At 39.3% G+C, this 26,133-nt stretch overlaps 1 protein-coding gene across 1 annotated transcript in view; it reads right to left on the reverse strand.

Annotated features, from left to right (window-relative positions):
* Positions 1-595: 595 nt before the first annotated feature.
* LOC149259469 (cell number regulator 6-like) overlaps positions 596-26,133 on the reverse strand; it is a 123,122-nt gene continuing 97,584 nt past the window's right edge. The window contains exons 2-4 of the mRNA XM_089418309.1: positions 25,684-25,798; positions 1,501-1,766; positions 596-1,096 (exon numbers count right to left, since the gene is read on the reverse strand). Coding sequence (XP_089274435.1) covers positions 875-1,096; positions 1,501-1,766; positions 25,684-25,798 — 603 coding nt within the window. The 3' untranslated portion in view covers positions 596-874. The remainder of the gene's footprint in view (positions 1,097-1,500; positions 1,767-25,683; positions 25,799-26,133) is intronic.

Consider the following 26,133-nt stretch of genomic DNA (forward strand, 5'->3'; position numbering starts at 1 on the left):
AACCTGTAATAGACATTCATCATAGATTCACATGCATCTAGACTGATCTGCGTTTTTATTGCCAATGGGTAAGCCCTTTATTGCAGCATGTCGGTGCGTTAATAAGAATGTTTTGCACGCTTTGGGGTTTTGCAGAGTGATATAGGGACGAATTGACTGGACTGCCCAGCGATGAATTGATTATATGCCAATAGTAGATGGGCGATAATGAGAATTGGAAGGCGTGGGAATTTGGCTGTTAAACAACGGTTGCCTTGCGCATTAGAGATTTTAAAATCCGCCTTCGAATGAGCAACTGAATGCCTCAAGTTTCGGATGCAAAGGGAGCCACGAAATTATGGCGAGAATTGGTAAGAGAATAGCTCTGTATGATCCTTCATGTTCTTCTCTCGTATGTAATTTCAATTGATTGGGTATGGAAAGAGAACTAGTCTTGGGGTTAAATGGCTGCTGGACCTATATAAGGACTGGCTCAAAGCTTCCATCACTTGCAATCACTTTAGGTCCCAGAGTTTCTATGTATGCCTGGAGCGTGGAAGCAATGCATGGCTAATGAAAATATGAATGCGAGGAGCCTGGAAGCAATCCACCCGTGAAATATTCCAATTCCCACCTTTATTAAATCTCCCAATGATATGCTCAGACTCATTATGTTCTTATTTTCAAGGGACCAATGTTTTATCAAATAAAAGTTTACCTAAATTGAAAACAAATAATAATAAGGCTCTTGTTGTAAACGGGAAAGAATAATTTAAATGTCAAAAATCTTGAGGTCTTGAACTTCAAGAAAACATTACATAAGTGAATTCCTAATAGCCAGTCAACTCAAATTGATTACCATAGTACTGCCTTTGGCAGGACCAATAATCGCATATCATAGTGCTTCCATCTCTACATGCTTTTGTTCGTCATTGTTATCAGTAGCACCGTGACCATTATTATCAGGAACCTGCATTTCTTGGGGAGGAGGTGGACTTGTTATTGTCATAGGCATCACAGCATCATCTGACAAGCGCCCTTGCATTTCACGATGCTCTTGACAAAGAGCACACCAATGCATGCAGCAATGTACTACACAAGGATCACAAGGGGAGTTCTGCACAAAGCATACAAAGATATCAAAACATTTCTGTACTAACATTAAAATTTTATGCATAGCCTCTCAGATGAAAGACTGTTATAGCAGTAGTGAATGTGGCCAATGAGAATGTCCCTCGCAAGAAAGAAGCAGTAAATCAATTTGATGTCTTTTGTCATGAACTGCATGATTATCAACTGTGAATGAACCATTCAATTTCTCGTCGCTCCAGTTTTCAAGATATAACACAATCTAAGATGACCAGAATCAAAAATAGAAACAAGGAAACTTGGGAGAGGCATTACTATCGTATTGGCGAGGTTAACTGTATTCTTCAGAATGTTCTGTACGTTATCTGTAGTTCAAGACGGTTATTGCAAAAAATGAAAACTTCTAGTGACAAATGATTGTATATTCGTTACCTTAAGATGATATTTCCTCTGTAACTCTTGCCGAAAGAGACCTGTGTAAATGCCACACATCCACCATGCAAAAAATAAACCTTCTCCAATCAAGAAAGCTGCACGAGGATTTATACCATGGAATAGAGCAGTTGCTAATGCTAATGCCATGCCACCTTCAACGAAGATTGCATGGCAAGTACATGGTGCAGTCCAAGGTATGTCATCCCTCATATTTTGTACGTTGTACCCAAACAAAACGCATGGACAGAACAGGCCACGCCAACCTGAAACAAAAGTTACACCAATTCAGTCAGTTTACCAAATGGGAGAGATTTCAATGAGAAGTTATAAGCAAGGTCTGATTTATAATGAAAATAAATAAATAAATAGAACAAGCTGTGGGACTACCAGTTAGACCGAAAGATTAGACTTTAATCACATTTTGAAGGTATCACTTATCAGTCATCGAACAACATCAAGATAAAACCAAAAAGGTGAGAAGAAACATCTCCAACATGGAAAGCACCATTGTTTCAATCCAGACATGTTTCAAGAATATACTTTCACGAGTTTCAAACATGGAGTAAATATTGTTTGTACAGCAACAAAAATCAGAACTTCCTTTCCGTAATGTCCCCAACCTCTTAGGAGGTATAAGACGGGGTTCCGCTAGTCTAATAAGTTCCTGTTGAAAATTTAAGGAGTACCAAGGAAGTGTTGCCTATGGTCTTTAGTCTCTAAGTCTAGGAAGACGCTTTAATGACTTTTGTGGTGGATTTGAAGTGTTATAATTAAATCATGGGGGGAAATGTACTTTTAATATACCTTGTACTTTATTATAAAAGTGACTTGTGTTATAAAATCACTTTATGAGGAAAAAATACATGCGACACTTCATAAAATTAAACTGACTTTATTTTTTAAAGTTCACTTTATGAGAGAAAAAGTGACCAAGGAGAAAAGACATTATAAAGTACTAGGAAACCACTTAAAGATAGGGCATGTTGGAAAATTCAAAGAGGCAACTTATTATATCAATTTTTCTTAACCTTAATATTTGCTTGTGAACTTTGTTAACATTCTTATGTTCTTTAGTTAAATCTTTGCATCAAACAAATATCAAGAACGAAACAGTGACAATAGAGGACACAGAAATTAGGCTCTCTTCTCTTCTTCTAAAATATGCTTCAAATGAGACACAAAGACCCAATCCTATACCAAGTCCTTCTCCAAGATCAAGTCAACCCTTCCAACAAGTCTTTCATTGATCTAGCACCAACCAGCTTCACATTGCAACTTCGACCTACGAGCGTCAATACTGCAACTCTTTTGCAACTTCAATCCTACAGCAAATACACAAAAACCCTAAGACAGTTCTTCCAGCAATCCTCCTATGAGCAAAACAAGTCTTCCCAAGGTCAACGAGGTCCAAATAGAATACTTGCTCTTCCTGCAATCTAATGCTGCACCTACAACTCAAATCTGCAATTTCGGCCTTTCTAGGAAGTCGCAGGAACCCTAGGTTTTGCACGTGTGAGAAAGATAGAGCCCAAAAAACAAAGATTTCGCTTCCTCCTTGGATTTCTCTTGCCTTCTAGACCTTCGCTCTTCCTTCTTTCAAGTTTCAGCGCCTCAGCTACAGATTGAATTCTTTCTTTTGAGATCAAACTTCTTGGTGAGAGTGTGTGACAAATGAGGTCAAACTACTCCTTTATATAGCCTTTCCAAGGGGTTGAATTCCCTCCTTTAGGCTGACTTGAAGTTGTCATGGCCAACTTGTACTTTTGGAGTTTTCGAGACTTTCTAGACTTAAAAATAATTCTTTTTCCATTTACATTTTTCCCTAAAGGGTCTTATAAACATGACGTTGACTCCTTTGAATCATGACAATAAATCCTAAGACCTAACAAACACTAGAAGCATGAAGAACATGATTTTACCTAGAAGACCATCAAGAATGAACATGAAACCCATGTTTTAATAATAATAACTTTTCCTTTTCTTGTTTTGTTTGTTACATAAGATACATTGAAATGAGTACAACAACAATTTTGAAGACCAGAACTAGTTACATTTTCAACACTCCCCCTTAACTAGGGAAATATTCATAATTGAACAACCAAGACAACATCATTCTCAAACTAAAGAGTTCTCATAAGAAGAGTCGGATTGATAAGCCAAACCATAAGCATCATCGTTATTACCAACACTGTCACTAAGGCCTAACTTGACAAGATCAACTTTATTCGAGGCATTTGTCGGGAGTCTTTACGTGTGATACCGCACTATCTCTACAAGGCACATACCCCATCCAAATGTCTACAAGGTATGTCCTTTTAGGACTATTCTTATCTTGGATCTCCAATCCTGAGCCCTCAAAGAATATTGGTCCTCTTCAACCACTCTTCTCTTGGATACCTATCCTATCCTCAAAGAGTGTTGGTACCTTTCCTTTCTTGGATTTTATATCCTCAAGGAAACCACAAATGCTTATCCAATCCTCCATCATTCTCTTTTCATCACCTGAAGAAGAGAATGCACATGTGATGTCCAACATCACTCCCTCTCAACTAGAGAGGATATCCCTATTCCCTCTTGCCCAGAGAATAGATCCTTGCTCCTATTCAAGGAGACTCCTTTACTCCCTCTCAAATCTAGAGGAGATTTCAGACTTCCTTTCTATTTGGGAAGTCAACACCACAAGTCTTATAGCTTGTCTTCATAAGAGTATCAGCTACCATTTTTTTTCATAGCTGCCTGGCTCCCTCTTTTCTCTACATCTCATCGTATCGAACCTGCTTCCTTTCAAGGTATCATGGAGCCATCATCACTCTTCAATCTTGTGACAGGATCCAAGTCATTTTTCTTGTTCATCACTTTCATCTTCGACATAGATGAAGGCATTGCATTGAGTCTTTCCAAACTTCAAGTTGATCATAGCTTCCTCATGAAAGCGATCTCCTTTGACCTTTCAATCCCAAGATGGACACATCTTGACTTCACAATTGCTAGGTACTAGTTATTGAGCTTCCCTCAACATTCTTCATACATATTCATACAGTTGAACTTGCCTCAACTGTCATCATGTATTCCTGCAACATTCTTCCAGATAGCAAAATAATATGTTAACTAGATAACTAACAATAATTAAAATCAAACTTACCTCATCATGATGACCTTCTCGTTCCATCAACATCGTCTTGGTCCATCTCCATATGAACCTTCATGGATTTGAGTGCCCAAGGATCGAACTTGATTACCAAGTTAGAACTTTTTCTTCCGAAGATTATCCTAAATGTTAATCATTATCTTTAAGAAAGTCTTAATCATCTTATACATCCTTAAGAAAGTCAAATTCTTCCTTTTAAACATCATACAATCATACTAAGCATGTTACAAGATTATACACGTGAATCTTAACCAAGAGTCACTTCCAAAGTATTATTATGCTTCTTATTCCATCATCTAGCTATATGTCTCATGATGAGCTTGCATCTTCACCCATTGCATTCCTTCATCCCTTTATCAGTATTGTTTCCACATTACATGGAATGTATACTAACTTTGTCATAGTGCTTCAAGAACCTTTCACAATGATGGTTCTTCCAGGATCATGATGATCCATCTAAGCAAGATGACTACCTCTAACATATTGTTAGATAATGCCCGGATGAACAATATGCAAAATGGTCTATCTATCTTCTTTAAAGACTAAATGATTTCTACAAAGCAAGTCAACCAAATAGGCTTTACATATGCTACTACCACATGCTTCTCTCTATGATGTTACACAAAATCAAGACTCTTCTAAAGTAAACAACAATGCATGTTATCCTAAAGGAAAGACCAATTTTACCAAGAACCTGACAAACAAGATGCTTTCTTTAATAGTAAAGATCTTTCACTTCTTCTTTCTTCGTCTTTTACTTAGGTTCTCCTACTTCCTCAGCTACATGAGCCTCGCTTCTTTCCTTTTCTCTTGTTGTTTTATTGGCTTGGACAGTCCCTTTTATAGTGTCCATACTCTTTGCACTTAAAGCATTGAACCTTGGACATCTTTCTTCTTAAACTTCTCGAACTTTCATTTATTCAGCTTCTTGACTCGTGCTAGAAAGGCTTGAGATTGCTCATCTGATCCAATGTCATTTTTTACCTCGATCCTTGATTCTTCCAAAATGCACTCAGCCCACAACTCATCAAAAGGAGTTGAATGCTTGTTGCAAAACTGCTCCATTCCAGGGCAATGCATTTAGTGCATAGATGGTCATTTCTAAATCAAAATTTGTCTCTCCAAGCCCCTGCAAGTGATCTCTTAATTGAGAGATCTTCATAAGAAAGGATGCCATGTCCTCATCCTTTGATTTCTTCATCTTGTATTAGTTTATTCCGCAAAGACATCTTTTGTCCTAATGTACTCACAAAATACAAGTTTACTAGCTTGTCATACATAGCCTTGGAAGTTTTCAAATTTGCAACAAATGGAACAAGAGGATCCTTGATTGATTCAACTATGATCCTTTGTGCCCTTACTTCCCCTTTCTTGTACTTTGCTAGTTCTTGAGACTTGTCTTTACCAGGTTCAGTAATTTCCCCAGTTACCTATTCCATTACCTCATGCTCTATCAGTGCCAAGTCAAATCATTTTCTTCCATGCTAGGTATTTTGATGCTCCGACGAGCTTAATGCTCTCCTTGCAAAAAGAACCCATATGACTAGTAGATTCAGACATAGAGTAATTATATGATACTTACTTGATAACCAAGATTCTCCTCTTCCTTGATGATGTCTTCAATCTTTCTTGATTCCCTCAAGACCTTTGAAGAAACTTCAATGATGTCCTTCAAAGATGTTTCCTAAGATTCCTCCAACAACAGCTTTCAAGAGTATTGAATGATACCGAAATCCTTTTGATGCTTCCTTCAAAGATGCCTTTTAATGAGCCTTTAAATAGATCTCCTTCTCAAGAGACAACCTTTCTTGTAGTCTTCCTCTCAAACCTTCCTTTGATGAGAGCTTGATGTAGTCTTGATCTTTTTCAATGTAGAAACCCTCCTTCTAGATCAATAGGTCTTCTAATTATTTTCTTCCACAAATGATTCCCCTTGACAAGCAAACCCTTCTTTGTGAGAGACATAGAACCCAAAAATAGATATTTTGCTTTCGCCTTGGATTTCTCTTACCTTCTAGACCTTCGCTCTTCCTTCTTCTAGCTATAGATCGAATTCTTTCTTTTCAGATCAAACTTCTTGTTGAGAGTGTGTGACAAATGAGGTCAAATTGTTCCTTTCTATAGCCTTTCCAAGGGATCGAATTCCCTCCTTTAGGCCAACTTGAAGCTACCAAGGTCGACTTGTACTTTTGGAGTTTCCAGGACTTTCTAGACTCAAAAATAATTCTTTTCCAATTACATTTTGCCCGAAAGGGTCTTATAAACATGATGTTGACTCCTTTGACTCAAGACAAAAAATTCTAAAACCTAACAAACCCTAGAAGCATGAAGAACATGCTTTTACCTAGAATACCATCAAGAATGAGCATGAAACCTGTGTTTTAATAATAATAACTTTTTATTTTCTTCTTTTGTTTGTTATATAGGATACATATTGAAATGCGTACAACAACAATTATGAAGACTGAAACTAGTTACATTTTCAACAGGGCCAATATATGAGGGGTCCAAATCTTGAGAATTTATCTTAGCTCTCCTATCTAAGGTCTCAAGATTAAATCATAGCCACCCATTCCTAGGGATTTCCCCCAAGCAAACAAAAGGAGAAAAGAGACTATCATTTGATTCATTGGAACTCTTGAGAAGAAGAGGAGAGCAAAGTGAGTGCAAGGAGAATAGTTTTGATTGCAAGGAAGGAAGAAGTGTACAGTTAGGAGGAACCCGAGTTTTCTGCTCCAAGACTGGCACGAATCCTGAGATTCTCGAGAAGAGAGTTTAGGCCAAGTTTGTGAAGTGTTCATGCTGAAAATAAAGGAGGTTATCAGTCTGAATTTTTGGTGAAGGAACAATCCACATTTCTGGAGAGAAACAGTTTGAGTTTAAAGCTAGGGAGCAGTCGTGTTTGTTGTGCAACCTGGACGAGTTTAAGGGTTGATTTGACTGGCAGATATACCAGATTTCTCACTACCTGTCAAACCAAATTTTTGAAGGTGTATAGGCCAAGTTCTGTGGAGATATTAGGTTGTGAAGGAGGGTAATCCTAGGTCGAATTTTTTGGGTTACAGTCAGTTTTAAAAACCGGAAGGCTTGAATAGGAAACCGGTCAAACTGGCCGGTTCATTGGGCGACCGGGTCAAACTAGACAAAGTTTATGGCCTATTTCGCCAAAAAACCACAAAAATCGACCCAAACCGGCCATTTTATGAATGAACGAGCCAGTTTTCCCATAATCCCTAACTTGCACGATACATGGAAACGAGTATGAGTTTCCGAAACGGGAATGGGTACGAAATGTAGCCCCCCCAAATTTTGGAAACGGGGAAACGCAATATATATATATATATATTAGGACATTTAAGAAATATGTGCAATCATAGAGCATACATGATACATTCTAATTTATTACATTATGATTAAATGGTCAATTGTCAATGCATAAACTATAAGTCTATAAATTTACATCACATTTACTCATGAATGATCACATAATGAAAATAGAAATATCCAAAATCAACCACGAGAAATTTCCAATTTCTTGTCTCGTGCTTGATTGGGAGTCTCCTCCTACATAGTCGAACGACCTTAGTGCTCTTGATTAAATACAAATTCCATACCCTAGTACCCTAAGTGCTCTTGATTATTGGGAGTATCCCCTGCACAGAGGGCTTGGTTCTCTTGATTAAATCCAAGTTCCATACCCTAGTACATGACAAAATCCAATGGAAACATTGCAATGCCCCCAATCCTGAAATCCTGAAAAACAGATAAGTCAATTGGATTTTGAGTGAGATCTAAAATTCTACTTTCTCCATATGAAATCCAATGAGGGAGAAACCACTCTCAAACATCCTCAAAATTTTCATGGTAATGTTAAAAATTTAAGTAAAATGATGAAAATTTTCATCCTTTTACTTTAAGAATTTCACATTACCATGAACTGCATATCAACACTAGGGCCATAGGCTTGAACATTAGGCTACCCCACTCAAAAAATCCTCTTTTTTATAACTTGAGAGAGGGATCTAGAAGCATCCAGAAGATATTTTAGTTGCCCAATAAAAAATTAGAAGCGAAAAAATTAAAAAAATAAAATAAAATAAACGTCAAGTGTTAACTAGAAACTCTACCGTATGGCCTAGAAACTCATTTCCAGCCGTACTAGCCACATTTCCCTAGCGTGAAACGGGCCAATACGACCGGAAATGAGTTTCCAAGCCGTATGGTACAAGTTTCCTCGTTTCCGTTTTGTTTCCAGCCGGAAATAGACCCCTGGGCAACATTTCCTGCAATTTAGCATAAACCGGTTCCTTCATAAACTAACCGGTTTATTGCTAGGCCAGCTACAGACCCCACAAAATGCAATTCTCTAAGTTTTGATGTTGTTTTGAGGGAAATTTGGAGTTGTTTCCCTCCAAAAACAACTCGTCTAAGAAAAGCATGCCTCCCCTCTCATTTGCCTCACTCATATCAACCCTAGCAACACTAGCAATCAATGCCAAATGGTAATGTTAAATTCTTAAAGTAAAAGTGACATTTCCTTTATTTTTCATTTTCATCTTTTTACTTAAATTTTTAACATTACCATGAAATGACTTGGGATGTTTGAGAGTGGTTTTGACCTCATTGGATTTCATATGGAGAAACTAGAATTTTAGAGTTCACTCAAAATTCAACAGACTTAATGGTTTTTAGGATTTCATGGTTTGGGGGTTTGCAATGTTTCCATTTGATTTTATCATGCATGAGGGTATGAGATTAGCGTTTGACCAAGAGCATGAAGCCTTTTAAGGACCTTGATGTTGGTGGCATTGATTTTTGAACTTTGTTTATGTTGGTGGTGTTGATTGTTGAACTCCTCTACCATGGCCTTAACAATAATGTACCCTTCACTCAAAGGAAAATAATTGGTTAGGGATGCTAAGATTTTTCTACCACATTATAAGGCTGAGGAGATGAACCCTTCACTCAAACCAAAATCACTAGTTAGGCATGTTAAACTTCAATTTTTATCATATTATAAGGTTGAGCAATCCACGTCTGAACACTTTGAGCGAGATGATGTTTATGTATCTCTTGTTGATGATCCAATTTTTCGTAGTGTTGAACCAATGATGAGTTTCATGAGTGATCATGTTGATCAATGATTTGTAGTTTTGATTTCTATTTTTGTTGCTACTACTACCACTACTACTAAGGTTGCAGAGGAGTTTTAGGAGTCCTCAAACACTCAGCTAGATTATTTATGTAGCTCATGTTGATGATCCCTTGTCTAGTAGTGGTGATGAGTTTGATCATGATGAGGAGTGATCATGTTGATCACTGATATGTAGACTTGTAGTAGGCCAGTGACCCCATAGCTTATAACATTGTTTTTGGACTCTAGAGGCCATTTAGAGCCTCATTGATTATGTATTATGTTGTTGATATGTATTGCACTCGATGCCAATTTGATATATTCACCTTTAACTGGTATGTAGATGAGAAAACTTTGCATATTTTATCTCTATTGGTTTGAAATCATGGTTTTAAGTCTTAAAATAGTTTTTTTCATTAAAAACTAAGTATTTCATGTATTTTTTTAAAGAAAGATTCATTGAGATCTGAACAGTACCGGTTTGAAACTCGGTTTGATAGGTGGAGCGGTCTGGTCACCGGTTCCGTTTTTTAAAACTATGGTTACAGTGCTCACAAAGTTGCTCACAGTTTGAGTACATTTTGAGACTCCTCCAGCATTGGATTCAAGTTTGAAAGCAGTCAAAGAATGCACTCATAGTTTGATCCAGGTGGATGTTGGTGGCCACCCACCTATCCCATTTGGACCCCCACAACTGTCTCTTTCAGTTTTTCAATTTCCATAATTGTAGCACAATTTACTATTTTTAGCAGTTTTTCGGGTCCTAAACTTCCGAAGCCGTTTTGAGGCCCTAAACGACGTTTTTTGGGAAATCTAGGAGCAACATCGATTCATGAACCGATGTTGCTCTTCCCAAAGTTGTAGTGCTCGGATAGATATTTCTAACGAGCTATTGTACGCGTCAAACGAAGATCGGGTGCCAAAGTTACGACCACGGGAAGTTGATGTACCAACTTACCCAAAACGAGGCCCATAATTTGGTGTTTCATCTTCTAGGGTTAGGTTTTGGGATGTGAAGGGTTTTCCATTGTTTCTCAAAAATAAATAGGCCTTCGAGCCTCATTGTAACACAGTTTAGAGGCATGTAGCCGTCACATCTCTTCTCAAAGATAAGCTACCATCACCCTAGCTGGTTTATTTCCTTTTCTGTTTGTAAGCATATTTCAGTATTTTACAGTAATGAAATGAATTATTATTTCCGCTTCATATCTGTCTTTATGGTTATCTCTGTAATTTATTGCGTTCTTGTTTAAATCCGGATCAGTGGTATCAAAGCGGTCTGCTTTTTCTCTGTTTTTCTTTGCATGTCCCCAACGAGGTCGGGATATAAGGAGTTAGGGCTTGAACTGGTCGAAACTTTGCAAGACCAGCGTCGCAAATCTCGACGATCTCCCATGGCGGATGAGAAGAAAGACGAGGGGGCAGGAGATCCTATCAAAATCTTGCTCGAAGAAGCCCTCGAGCGACAAAATAACACGATGATGGACAACTTTGCCCAAATCCTTCAGCGGGTACTCAGAGGCGACGCATCGGCTTCCAGTAGCTACTCTGGAAATGCCATGCCCTTTAAGGTACAAGTTAATTTTGAAATCCCCATCTTCGATGGTCAAATAGATGCAGATGTCGTAGATAAATGGTTAAATCTGCTAGAAGGGTAGTTTTCTGTTCATGAATTTTCAAGTTGGGAAAAGATTGTTTTCACTCTTCTCAAAGCAGCCCCCCACATCAAGGACTGGTGGAAAACCTACTGCGAGTAGAAGAATGAAAGTATGGGCTCACTATTTTCAGCCGCACCCACTTGGGATTCATTCCGGGATGCTGTCAACGAGTAGTACTACCCTGTCAAAAGCTATGAGGACAAATACATAAAGTGGACCACGCCGCGGCAGGGACGAGACCAAGATGTGCTAAAGTTCACAAACATTTTTCATACCCTTCGCACATAGTTGGGTATCAAGGATTCTGACCTGCATTTGGTACTCAAATACCGCAGTTGCCTACATAGATACATCTAGGAAGAGATGGAGTTCCTGAACATCTCCTTGCTCGGCATGGCATACCGATACACTGTCAAAATCGAGCAGAAGTTGAAACAAAAGAAGCGAGACTTTGGATCTGCAAATCCGAACACCAAAGGACAAAGCCAAGGTGGGGTGACCTAAGACAACCCGTCAAAGCCGCAAGAAAAGAACAACACCACGAAGTCGAAGAAGGACACAGGGAAGTGGTGTGAGTTCCACAAGGGTCCCACTCATAACACAAGTGAGTGTCGGACCAAGCAGTCGCTGGTGGCCGAGTTGAAGGCTTCAGAATCAAATGCATGTTCCGACCCTGAGTCAGAACCCAACAAGGGGAATGACAAAGGGAAGCAAATCATTGATGCGAAGCCCAGCGTCACTGTTGCCACCGCCAAGATCCAGAAGAATGAGCCCGAATATCCAGAGGAGGGGGAACGTCTTTTCCACTCACAGATGTGGGTGAAGGGTTCGCCGCTACAATTCATTGTCGACAGTGGCAGCCAAAAGAACTTCATTTCAGCTGAGATCGTGAAGCGGACGGGCCTACCGACTACACCACACCCGCAGCCATACAGTATCGGGTGGCTTCATGAAGGACAAGATCTCAAAGTTCGCCAGCAATGCCGCCTTCCTTACAGCATCAAAACCTTCACAGACGAGGTATTGTGTGATGTTACACCTTTGGATGTTTGTGATGTACTATTAGGCCAACCATACTTGTGGAGGCGACATGCTATGTATGAGACAAGGCCTCATGCTGTCATTATTTCTTTGTGTAATTCATTATACGATACCGGAAGTAGCCCCACCTACCACCACCTCTTTGATCGCTGCTAAGAAAGGCAGCGAGCTCATCTCCTAGACTAGGAAATTCATCTGTCTAGTTCGCTCACAAAGTAAGGGGAAGATCGTCACCACATCCATGACCCTCGCGAAGGGTTCCTCCACGCAGCAGCAGCAGCAAAGGGATACGATCATGAAAGAACACAGGAACAACTTCTCCTCACCCACAGGGGTACCACACAAGTTTCAGGTGGGCGACAAAGTTTGGTTACATCTGCAGAAAGAACGCCTTACAAGAGCCCATCAGAAGCTCAGACCACTCCGACATGGTCCTTATAGCAGTACCAAGGCTGTGGGGAACAATGCTTTGGAGCACAGCATTCCTCCATTCCTTCGCCTGCAACAAGTGTTCAATGTGGACCGTCGTCGACCATGCTTCCCACCATTACTGGACACATCAGAGATTGCAGAACAAGTTCAGCAGATGGAGGAACTCAACACAATGGGGACCATTGCTTCCTAAGGGGGGAGGAATGATCCAGGTGGATGTTGGTGGCCACCCACCTATCCCATTTGGACCCCCACAACTGTCTCTTTCAGTTTTTCAGTTTCCGTAATTGTAGCACAATTTACTATTTTTAGCAGTTTTCGGGTCCTGAACTTCCAGAGCCATTTTGAGGCCCTAAACGACGTTTTTTGGGAAATCTGGGAGCAACATGGGTCATGGACCGATGTTTCTCTTCTCAAAGTTGTAGTGCTCGGATAGATTTTTCTAACAAGCTACTGTATGCGTCAAACGAAGATCGGGTGCCAAAGTTACGACCCCGGGAAGTTGATGTACCAACTTACCCAAAACGGGGCCCACAATTTGGTGTTTCATCTTCTAGGGTTAGGTTTTGGGAGGTGAAGGGTTTTCCATTGTTTCTCAACAATAAACAGGCCTTCGAGCCTTATTGTAACACAGTTTAGAGGCATGTAGCCGCCACATCTCTTCTCAGAGATAAGCTACCATCGCCCTAGCTGGTTTATTTCCATTTTTGTTTGTAAGCATATTTCGGTATTTTACAGTAATGAAATGAAGTATTATTTCCGCTTCATATCTATCTTTATGGTTATCTCTGTAATTTATTGCATTCCTCTTTAAATCCGGATCATAGTTCCAAGTCTTCCATGCTCTATTTGACATCAAAAAATTAGTAATTGTTAGCTGCACAGAAAACCAACCAAAGGCAATCAGAGTTTATGACTAAGAGAACAAGAGAATAAGGAAGATAAATTTATTTTTCTTCATGTGTATTAATTTTCTTAAGAAGCAATTAAAACCTCCTTAAAAACTAGTTTTCCCCAAGAGGTTGTGGGGTTTTTCCAGGGTCAAATTGACCAAAAATCACTGTCTAATATTGTGTGCTTCCTATTTTATCTAGTATGTTAGTTATGCAAAAGAATATGGTAGGCTAGCTCTAATGTTTTATGTAAATGCAGCTATCAGTCTTGTATTTCATGATGGTTTTAGGCATTAAACCATGCAAAACATAAAATTGGGTTGGGCTACAAATTAAACTCAAATTTCTACATGGTATCAAAGCCAAAGAGGGGTCAAACCAGAGATTTTGCCATAGCTGATACAAGGACCAACAAGCATTAAACTTCTGCTAATATTGAACAGAGTTAGAAAATTTGCCAAAAACCCAAAGACTTCAGCAGTTGAGAGGAAGGTTCCTAGTTCACAAAGTTGCTCCATTTGCTGGTTGGGAAGGTCATGACAACAAGGTTGAGGGTAAAGGATAGATTGGCAGGGGCTGATAATTTTGGCCCTTGAAAGGAGAGAATGATGCTTTTACTAGAGGAAGTTGAAGTGTGGGACATTGTAGAGGCTCCTATGCAACCACCTACTGACCCAGCTCAATTAGTGGACTTCAACAAGAAGAATGTGCAGGCTAAGAAGATTCTTCTAGATGCCATCAAGGACCATTTATTCCCTCATGTGTCCGGGATGAGATTTTCCAACCAGATGTGGGAGTCCTTGGTCTCATTACACTAGAGTTCTAATGAAAAAAGGAAGATGGTGTTGAGGCAAAAGCTACACAAGACCAAGATGACCAAGACCGACATTGTGACCTCATACCTCATCAGGATCTCACAGGTGAAGGATGAGTTGGTTGTCGTGGGAGAGGCTATTCCAGAGAACCAGTTGATCAGGATTGCCTTGGATGGGTTCTCCGAGAAATGCGATGAATTCATACATGGGATTGTGTCCAGAGAGCACCTTTCAAATTGGAGGAGGATGTGGGATGATTTCATCCAGGAGGACATCAAGAGGAGTGTTAAGGCGAGCAGCAAGAGTGGTGGGGGAAGTGACGAGAATGTCGCCCTTGCAACGAAGGGTAAGAAGGGGTCTTCTAATGGAGCAAAGCGGGAGAAAGGGAAGCTGAAGGTGAAGGAGAAGGACATGAGCAAAGTGAAATGCTTTGCTTGTGGGAAGATGGGTCATTATGTTGTTCAGTGTCCCAACAAGAAGAATAAGAAGCAGGGAGTTGCAGCTTCAGCAGAGGTGGATGATTTCACTTCCAGATTTGACACTGAGTTTGCCTTATCAACAGAGGTGGATGAGTTTTCCTTGGTGGTGAGTTTAGCCACTCATGTTACATCTTCCGTGCATGGTTCATTGATAGTGGAGCATCTTTCCATATGACCAGAGTGAGAGAGCACTTCACAAGTCTCTTAGAGGATGATATTGACTTGGAGGTTGTGCTTGGAGATAACTCCAAGGTCAGAGCAGCAGGAGTGGGGACAGTATCATTTCAGAGGGAGTCATTACCTCCTCTGAAGGTGACAAATGTTCTTTATGTTCCAGGGTTGAAGAAGAGCTTGATATCAGTCTCTAGCTTGGAGGACAGGGGGTATGAGGTGTTGCTCCAAAAGGGACAAGTGTTGATATATCCTAGAGGATCTAGTATCGAGTATGCTCGTGTGATTGGAGCCCGTAGTGGGAGGCTATACAAACTTATGTTTCAGCCTATTAGAGCCTTGGTTGCACATGCGAGCAAGGTGATTTGTGTGAGCTATGGCACAGAAAGATGGCCCATTTGCACCATGGAGCTTTTAAGATGTTGAGGGAGATGGTTACAGGTTTGCCTAACCTCAGCACGGAGCATCACGATGCATGCAGGGGGTGTGCTTTAGGAAAGTACACCAAGTCATCTTTTGGAGCAGTGACACTAGAGCTGCAAGTATCCTAGATTTGGTACACTCTGATGTTTGTGGTCCTATGTCTCATGTATCATTTACTGGATGTGATTGCTATGTGACCTTCATTGTTGACCACTCCAAGAAGACTCGGATTTTCTTTTTGAAGACTGAAGATGAGGTCTTCAAGAGGTTCCAATATTTTAAGGCTCTTGTAGAGAACCAGACAAGGAGGAAGATCATGTTGAAGAATCAAGGACAATTAGGTGTAGTTTCATTCTTCTTGACTTGATAACAATTTGTGGAGTCTTTTTGCTTTTTCTTGTTAGCTTAATCGTCTTCTTCTTATTATTAATGCATGTGTGTGCACTTCATCAAACTGCTATCAAAAACATAAGAACAAGAACACAAGATGTTGGCTCTCTGCCAAGGCCAAAACCTCTCTTCTCTTGAGAGGAAAACCGTTTAGTAAGTTTCTCTTATTGAAGCTTCTTATTGATCAATGTCAAACCCTAGACCCTTGACAAGAATATCCTCCAAGCACAAGTCAATTCCTTCCTCCTTTCTACACTTTGTTCCCCGACACTTCCTTCTTCCGGCACTTCGTTTCCCAGCACTTCGTCCTCCTTCCAACTGTTGTTAGATCTTGTTGCACTTGCTCTAGAAGAGATACCTTTGATGAGACCCTTTCCTTATGATGATCCCTTCCTTCTCTTCACCAACCAATGAACTTGTATGATTGTAATGGGAGGGTTGTTATGACAGTAGAGACAACCTCCTTCTCTTCGCACGTGTGACTGTATTCCTTGTGATATTGACCTCTTCCTTCTTCGCTTGAGAGAGCTCCTTCTTCGCTTGAGTGAGAGGCCTTATAGGCCTACTTAGATTGCCCAACCAACGAAGTTATGTGACTGTGATGATAGTGTTGTAATGACCGCAGGAAGAGGCTCTTTCCTTCGCACGTGTGACTACAGCTTTCCCTAGAAATAGTCCTATTGAGCTCGGTTGTGTACCCTTCTTCTTCGCTGCACTTGGAGACCCTTTCTTCGTCCTTCGTTACCCTTTACTTGCCTCCTTACTTCGTTGATTTCAGAGATATCAATGCGTTGTCTTTTGAGGGAGTGGACAACCTCTATATATAGAGGTTTGTCCCTCCTTTAGGCCGACTTGAAGGCCGACTAGCTATTTGTAGGCCGACTTGATGTCTTTGCTTCGGATAGCTTCTTTGATGGTGTATTTGCTTTGGAGGAGACTTGACTTTGCTTGGAGGGATGTTCTTTGACTCTTACACAAACATATACATGGTGCAACATGCCCTTAAGGTCTTCAACATTTTCTTTTGACTATTTGACTCGCCTATAGCACTTTAACATGTGCTAGACCTATTTTAATGAAGAAGAAACTCATTAACATATATTATAAAAAAAATATTTCTTTTCTTGAATAAATACAAATATCAAAAGTACATTTATGAAGACCGAACCTAGTTACATTTCTTTCAACACTCCCTTTTAACTAGGGAAGTATTCATACCACATTACAAGGTGTTTGGCTATGTTTCAATCTTGAAGAATTCACATAAGAGAAACCAGATTGGCAATCCATCTGTTATAGCATCATAGTAACCAACATTGTTTCCACAGCAAGGCCTTGACTGACAGCTCTATCTCTCAATAGATCAGAGCACAATGTTGGCGAGACCAATTACTTATAGACACCTTAGCCATTGTCTCTCAAGTTACATACCCACCTAGGTGTTCATTGAGTATGACCTTCTAGGACTATTCTTGTCTTGGGTTCCCAGCCCTCAAAGAATATCGGTCCTCTTGCCTACTCTTGTCTTGGATGCCCTACACATCCTCAAAGAGTATCGGATGCCAAATGATTACCCAATCCTCCCATTCTTTCTTCCCAAGTGAAGACAAAAATGTTGTGTCTATCACTTCCTCTCAATTGAGGAAGACTTGCCCAAGTATCCTCTGACAAGGTACTTGTCCAAGTTCCTTTGTAATTGGTAACTTGTTATAACTCCCTCTTAGCTAGGGACTTGTCCATTCATCAGCAACTTCTTCTTCGTGGGTCCTCCAGCTGAGAATTTGGAGTATTCGTTGCAAGGGGTTTCTCTCAAAAGGAAGGCATTAATTATGAAGAAACCTTTGTGTTATCCATGATAACCCCTAGAAATGATTTTCAGTTTGATTAGTCATTTTCGATAAGGTTTTTTTATGTTTAGGTTCATGTAAAATTTGTCATATGGTACATTTAGTGTTTGATAGGATCATCATAAAAGAGGAAAGGTCATGATTCCATTTGTATAGAGGTCATCGTTTCATAATTGAGTCATCTGACAGTTTTACAAACTTTCGCAACAACTCTAGTTCAACAAACCAAGAATTTGCTATGAAAGTTCTTGACAGTTCTGTAGCAAAACGGTCCATCCTAACACTTGTCTCGCTACGAAAGTCTGTCGTTGTGTAACAGTATTATTTTAAATGATTTTTAGTGATGTCAAAGTTGTGCTGAGTCGTAAAATACCTTTATTATCATGCCCTCCACTTCTTTTTATTCATTCTTACCTTTCCTTTTCCTCTTTATACCATCTGCTGCTACCAAAGGTTCACAAGTGTGGTCATTGTAATAGGGTTTGCGCTGTCAAAATGAGTCTAAGTGTGGTCTAAGTGCAGTCTAAGTGTCCTCAAATCGATCTGCAGGTGAAGAGGAAGCAGTGTGCAAATAGCTCCCGACATGTTGATAGCATGGCATCTAGAAAACAATACAAAGGAGGTGTTGTAGTGCGTTATGAGCCCACGGATATGAAATTGCTTGAAGAAGACCTTGCTTTTGTACAGTCATTTGCCAACGTGGGATGTCTATGATTTTGCCAAAAATTGCAGGGTTTTCATGTGCAAATTACTAAAGACTTCGCCATCAATTTCACCAGGATTGGTACGAAGGTTGGCATCTTGAGTTTGACTGTCTCTCCAGACACCATTGCCCATGCTACTGAAATCCCAAGGTCAGGGGAGACGTGGTTTAAAGTCCAGAAGTTCCAGTTACAAAATTGTGATGAATTTTTGAAGGAAGAACATCGAGGGATTGATATGACAGTAGGCATCTCCAGAACCTGCCTTAAGGAGCATTATTCCAAGTTGTTGATGGTTATTCAAAAATATTTTACATGTGAAGGAAGGTTCCATATGGTCTACCAGTACCACTTCAGGTTGTTGCTCCACTTCACAGGTAAACAACCCTTAGATATCCCCTTCTATCTCTTCAGAAGTCTAGGGAAAATGGCTGACAAGGTTCAAGCTAAACCAGATACAAGCAGTACCTCTGTTTTTCATCATGGACTTATCAAATTGCTGGTGGTTGAAGAGTTAAATAGATTAAACAAAGATTGGCTTACCTTCTTGTTCTTAAGTGGATATGAATTAGATGTTGCTACCCCCTCTAGGAGAACTCCAAAATCTAAATCCACAACCCCTAGAAAAGAGCAGCAACTAGTAGTCGAGCAACAATCAGTGGCAGAGCAACCTGTAATAGAGACTTCCACAAGCACCAAAAGGAGGATGACTAGAAGACAGAATAGAGAACAGAGTACAAAGAAGGGCAAGCTAACTAATATTCTAGAAGCTATAGAAATTGAAGAAAGCCCAGTTGAGCAACCTATAGAAGTGACCCAAATTGAAACCAAGAAGAAAAGCAAGAGGGCTAAGAAATTAGACTTTACTCAAGAAGAACATGGTTTCATTTTTAGGCCAAGGAAACCTGTCACAAGATCAATGCAGCAAGTTGAGGAGATACCTGAAGTACCATTGGACAAAACAAAACCATCAAAGAAGCCAACAAAGAAAAAGAAAGGCAAGGAGGTTGTTCAAGAAAAAAGTGAAATAGAGGTTCTACAGGAACAATTAAGAGAAGCTAGACAAGAAGTTATCAAAACCAAACTTGAGTTTGAAGAATGGCAAAATGAAGTGTCAAAGCAGATAGAATTTTATGATGAAACTGCAGACAAATCTAAAAAGATGATAAGGAGGACTTTAGATCATGAAGGGTGTCCACTTCATCATGCAAAACTCCTATTTTTCAGAATGCCAAGTCAGCACATAGCCACATTAGCATAATAGCCAACTCATTAAAGAGGACAGTCAACAAAAAGAAATTTAGTCATCAACAACATGTCGAAGGTGTAATGACACTCCAGCAAATTCAGCAAGTAGTTGAGCTCGGTTATCTTCATCAACAGAAAGTGGTTAGAGTTTTAAAAGCTAGTAGAGTCCTAGTTGAATTCCAACTATGTAAAATAGAAAATCCCTATGAGGACTCTGTCAGTTAGAAGAAAAATAGAAATAAGTCTCTTAGATAGTGGATCGAATCTGGCCCAGGTGAGAAGTTGATGTAAAAATATATTTTCTCTATAAATAGGTAGCTTTTCAACTTTGAGAAGGGTTGATGGATAATGTGAAGAATTGACCTTATGTAATCTTTTGATCCTATTAATAGAAAATTTGCAGCAACTTTGTTTTTGTACCTGAGATTCATGTCATGGCTTTCATGTGTTCTTACCATGTTGTTTTTTGTTTTACATAGTATCTTGATTACTTGGAAATCTTGTCAAACTGCTCCAATTTCCTTCATTTACTATGTATGACTGTGGATGTTAATTTGATATCAGTTTCAAAGCTATAGATGCCTCAGTTTCCATTAAACACTGTGGCAATGATCACATTTTTATTTACCTGCAAAACCACAAAAAAAGAAATCAGAGTTAGTTATTTGTTGTTTGAGTTGTTTCAAGTAAATTTGATAAACATTTGAGAGAGCCCTCTCAAATTGGAAGGGCTAACTTCCAGTCCAAGTGGTCTGAAATAGTTGCACTAGGTTAGAGGTTAAGACAGCCCAACTCTTTCTAGCCTAGTGATAACACTTTGCACCCACAGCAAGGTACACTACCATTAGATCGTTGGTTTCATTGGCTGCTACAATGGGGTGGAATATCCATCAAATGGATGTGAAAACCGCATTTCTGAATGGGACCATTGATGAGGAAGTGTACATCGAACAACCCGAAGGCTTTGAAGTTAATAGTAGGGACTCTCATGTTTGCAGACTTAAGAAGGCCATATATGGTTTGAAGCAAGCACCTAGGGCATGGTATGCTAGGATGGATGCATATCTACTTAGAATTTGGTTCGTAAAGAGTTTTGTCAATCTGAATCTCTACATCAAGGTCATGAATAATGAGCCCGTCATTATTCTACTATATGTGGATGATCTATTCATCACAGGTGTAGAGTGAAGAACTCAAGAATGCAAGAAGATGTTGGCAGCTGAATTTGAAATGAAGGATCTAGGACTGATGCACTATTACCTTGGTCTAGAAGTATGGCAAAGACCTGGGGAGATATATTTGGGGCAAGGAAATTACATCATCAAGTTGTTGCAGAAATTCGGGATGATGGATTCGAAGCCGATGACTACTCCTATGATCACCAATCTCAAGAAGTTGAGGGGATCTGACTCTAGTCTCATGGATCCTACCTCCTATCATCGATTTGTGGGTTCCATAATATATCTAGTAAATACTAAGCCAGATATATGTTTTGCAATAAACATTCTTAGTCAGTTTCAGTTGGAGCCTTGTCATGATCACTGGATAGCTGCCAAACATATATTGAGGTATCTTCATGGCACTATACATCGTTGCCTAAAGTATGATAGTAAGGAAGTCAAGCTAATTGGTTTCACATACTATGATTAGAATGGTAGTGAGACCGATGCAAGGAGCACTATCGGAGGATGTTTTAGTCTGGGAGCTGCTATGATCTCATGGATGAGTAGGAAGCAAGATCATGTTGCTTTAAGTAGTGTTGAGATAGAATATGTGGCTGCATGTGAAGTAGGAAAAGAGGTTGTTTGGTTAAGGAAGCTTCTGACAGATTTGTTCGAGAAGTCTTTGGGTCCTACTGTGATTAATTGTGACAATCAAAGTTGTATCAAGATGTCTAGAGATCCCGTGTTTCATGCTAGAACGAAACATATCAACAATAAGTTCCACTTTATTAGGAACTTGGTGCAGGATGGGATCATGAAGTTGGAGTATGTCTCGACAGATGAACAAGTAGCAGACATACTAACAAAGGCTCTTCCTAATAAGAAGTTTGAATATATAAGGAACCTGCTTAGTTTGGTAGATATTGTTGATTGTATTGATGATAAGAATGTGGAAGAGATTTGTTGAGGCTTTGCGAGTGAAGCATTGTCTGGGAAGACATCTGGCTGACACTTTGTGTTGATGTCTAGGTCTTAAAGTAGGGAAGGTGGCGTGGGTCGTAGAGCTCTGACCATGGATACGCACCTAGGTCCCTGGGTTGGTGGTTAGCAAATAAGCCTGATGGTACCTAGAGAGGCTGAAAGCTTGAGTACACCTTATTCCCACTTGGATAGATTGCCCTGGTCAAGAATCTATTCTGTGGTGTTGTGATGCCTAAATTGTTGAGAGACCAATGGATAGATTACCTTGGTCAAGAATCTAATCCATGGCATTGTGATGCCTAAAGTTCTTCATTTTTCATATAGTTTGAGATCTTCCATTGTATATTATGAATAACTCCCTAGTTAAGAGGGAGTATTGTAAAATGTAACTAGGTTCAGTCTTCATTAATGTATTTGAGTCATCATGAAATGTACTTGTCAAAAGAATAAAGAAAAGAAATTTTATTATTGTAACAATGACTTATTAAAACATGGGTTTCATGCTTGGGTCATCATTATGTTAGTCAAAGTCCCCATTGCGGACTCCTAGGATTAATATTGAGTTTATAGAGTCATTGTATATTCAAAGAGACCCTTCTTTGGCTTTTGAATCATGTTAAAAGGTTTAGTATTGAGTCAAATATAATTTATATATCCTCCACACCAAGTCGGCCTAAGGACACTATTCGACCTCACATGGAGCCTATCAATAGAAGTAAGTCGAAGTCATTTGGAGCAATTCATCTCAAGAAAGTTCGATATCTCAAGAGTAGTTGGAGAAGTGCGAAGTAGGACGAAGTGGGTCTAAGAAAGACGAAGGAAGTGCGAGTTTGGGAAAGTCTAAGAAGAAGAAGGAAATCGACATTTTGGTGCCTCTCTCTCTTAGTTTCGTGCCTTGGTTTGGGAGATCGAAGTCTTCCAAGTTTCGTTGATGCCGGAAGTTGTTTCCTAGTCGAAGTTGGTGGAAAGAGGTCGAAGATCTAGGACGCTGAATTGGTGTTGAGGGAAGGTTTGGTCTTTGTCTAGGGTGAAGAGTCTCAAAGAATACTATTGAAAGGAAGAATTTTCTTGACTGGGTTTTCCCCTCGGGGGGTTTTGCCCTGGCATAGTGTCTACATCTTGTGTCTCTTGTTTTGTGATCTTCATACACACATAATATGGTAATTTCTTGATGAAAGATAAGATAATAAAGAAGTAAAAGAAGCCAACACACTCACAAGTAATTATCAAGAAAGGAGAATCAAACCCTAATATAACTACTTTGATTTTCCAACACTTCCTTGGTCAAATGAAGCATATTATCACGATTCTTCAAAGATTTGGGATGATGGACAACCAATCCATGGCAACTAATCTGAAGAATGTAGGTGGCAGAGGGAGCACATGTGCTAAGGTACCGACATGGCACAGTTGGATGTAAATTGAGATATGCCTCAAATGATGAAGTACAGTTGTAGTGCAAAAGAACACATGAGTATAATGATTCAGCTTGGGATCTGCTATGATGAGCAGGAAGTTGATAGCACTACTGAAGCGAAGTATATTGCAGCTGGTTTGGTAAGTTTTGAAGAAGCGTAGCTTCGGAAGCTATTCGCAAGATTGTTTGATGAGATGTTGGAAACAATCGTGATGAAAGTCAAAGCACATTGAGATCAACTACCAAGATATGGTACAGACAGGAGCAGTGAAGCTCCAATGCATTTCTACAAATGAGTAGGATTGCTGACATTCTCACAAAGCCTTTGTCCCAAGATGAAGTTTGTATACTTCAAGGACAAGCTTGGAGTGGTTGAGAATCCTTCCCTTGGCTAAAGGAAGCATTGATGTTATAGCATCAAGGGGCGAAGATTCTCCCTAGGTCAAGATATGACAAGTCATGGGTAATGACCGAGGGCCATGTAATGTGGCTACAAAGATTGGCCCAGTAAGCATAAAGGCCCAAAGTGCTCCCCTCGGTCAGGGGTTACCTGACCATATTGCTAATGGTTATTTAACTAGTGGGCTGAGTGAGTGCCTATAACATCAGCCAAGTGATTTGCCATTCAATAGCATGTGACGACATGTGGGAATGGTAAATGGGCTTAGGGTTTCACCACGTGTTAGAGGGTGCTTGATTACAAGTGACAACTTGGTGGATTGGTGAAACAAGGACTAGTCTTGTGTCAAGGGGTACCTAACCAGCCAATGGGTAATTGGCTCGTGAGTGACTAGATCCTTTGCAAAGGGGATATGTCTAGTGGGTGACTAGATTTCTTTGCATGATGCTGATGCGGGATGCTTTCTGCAGGGTTCTAGTATAGAACATGAGGTGGATGGATTCATCGAGATAGCTAGTTCATTCAACCTTTTCTTGGGATAGATAAATTTTTCAACAAGAGAACATCTAAAGGAATCATTATGAATACCTCCCTAGCTAAGAGGGAGTGATGAATTTTGTAGCTATGGTCAGTATTCATAATTTATTTTAGCCCTCTGAAAAAATCAAAAGAAATGATAAATATGAATTGTATTTCAAGTCGGATTCAAAAGAGGGAAATTAAATTTTTGAAATTTAAATTATTTGTCTCCACAAAGTCAAGTCGGCCAGCCTACTTGTCACACCTTTTCGGGCTCATGAGATGACTATATATATGCTACTCATCCTCCTCCTCAAACGACCAATTCGGATCACTCAAGAATCATATCTTTTGTTCATCTATGCAAAGGAGAAAGGAAAGAAACAGTCTGAAGTTTGACCAGACTAGTCCAAGCATTGACCAAGCATCTTATCTATGTTTTGACTCTGTTTGACTTCGCACTTGTGGAGAAGGGCCGAATTTTTTCTGAGCATTTCATGTGGAAGTAGACTGAATTTTCTGTGGAGGAGCAGGAGGCCAACATTCGGCCTAGTTGACCAGAGCTGACCGAAATTTCTGAGCAGATGTTTGACAGGATCTTGTGGACAGTTTGACCAGGTTTGACCTGGATCTTGTTGCTGGTCAGTTTGAGTTTATTTTGACTGAAAAGGTCAGATTGTTTCTCTTGTTGAATTGGATAATTTCTCTAAGAAAAGGTTGTTGGATTTTTCCCTAGAAGAGAGTTTTCCCAGGATAAAATCTTGTGTCTTTGTGCATCATTGTTCTATTGTGATCTCTACTGTCCTACTGTTTTTTTGGTTGAATTTCTGAAGTATAATTGCTTAATGATAAACTGGAAGTGCTAAAAATAATATCAATAATATTAGAAATAATTATCAGTTTCAGAAATTGTGCTTGAATCTATTGCACTTGAAAAATCAACAATATGTTAATTGTGAATTGTTTTAATTTTCTGATTTTTTCTAATATTTATGAATATTTAAAAAACACAAAGATTTAGATATCATCTATATACCCTCTCCCCATTTTTGGAAAATCAAAAGTACCATTTCCAAAACCTGCATCTGCTTCTGATTATCTAAACAACTTAGAATTAAATTTAAGAAGATTATTTTTGATTGAGACAAAAGGTAACTAAAACATACTTATTTCTATTAAATCTAATCCTGCAAATATTTCGATCAAAAGAGATTATAAGTATATACATTTTACATCTAATCTGTCAGAAATGCAATCAAGCTTTCAAGTAGCAACAGAAAAGAAGACAATATATAGCTTATAGATTGGAATTGAACTTACAACTCTCAGGATCTTCAGCACAGCCACAGATTCCTGTTGTCCAATGTTCATCAGCAGGTGGTTCATAGCTTTCGGGAAGGGCCTGCCCACATTCACGACATCTGTGTACAACCAACTGTTACATGTAAAACCCAGCTGAATTTTAGTACAAAATATTATGAAAGTCAGGGAAAACCACCAACCAAAAACTTGTTTAAGAAAATAACTATTAGCATGTTCATGCAACAATAAAAGCATGATTATCTATACTGTCACAAGCCTCACCGTATATCATCTCATCCAATCATTATCAATTATATAATTATTTATCCTAAATGGATTTCAACTCTTTACCCTTGCTATGTTTGAGATTCCATAAATGAACTAATGTTCATTACAGAAACAGATTTTAACAAATAAGAGTCTAGAACAGACATTGCAACACAGTTTCCATTGACAACATGAATACAG

This window comes from Pinus tabuliformis, chromosome 6 (genome assembly GCF_031772625.1).
Source record: "Pinus tabuliformis cultivar Carrire ecotype Pingquan chromosome 6, CPIR1, whole genome shotgun sequence".
In the NCBI taxonomy this organism is placed as follows: Eukaryota; Viridiplantae; Streptophyta; class Pinopsida; order Pinales; family Pinaceae; genus Pinus; species Pinus tabuliformis.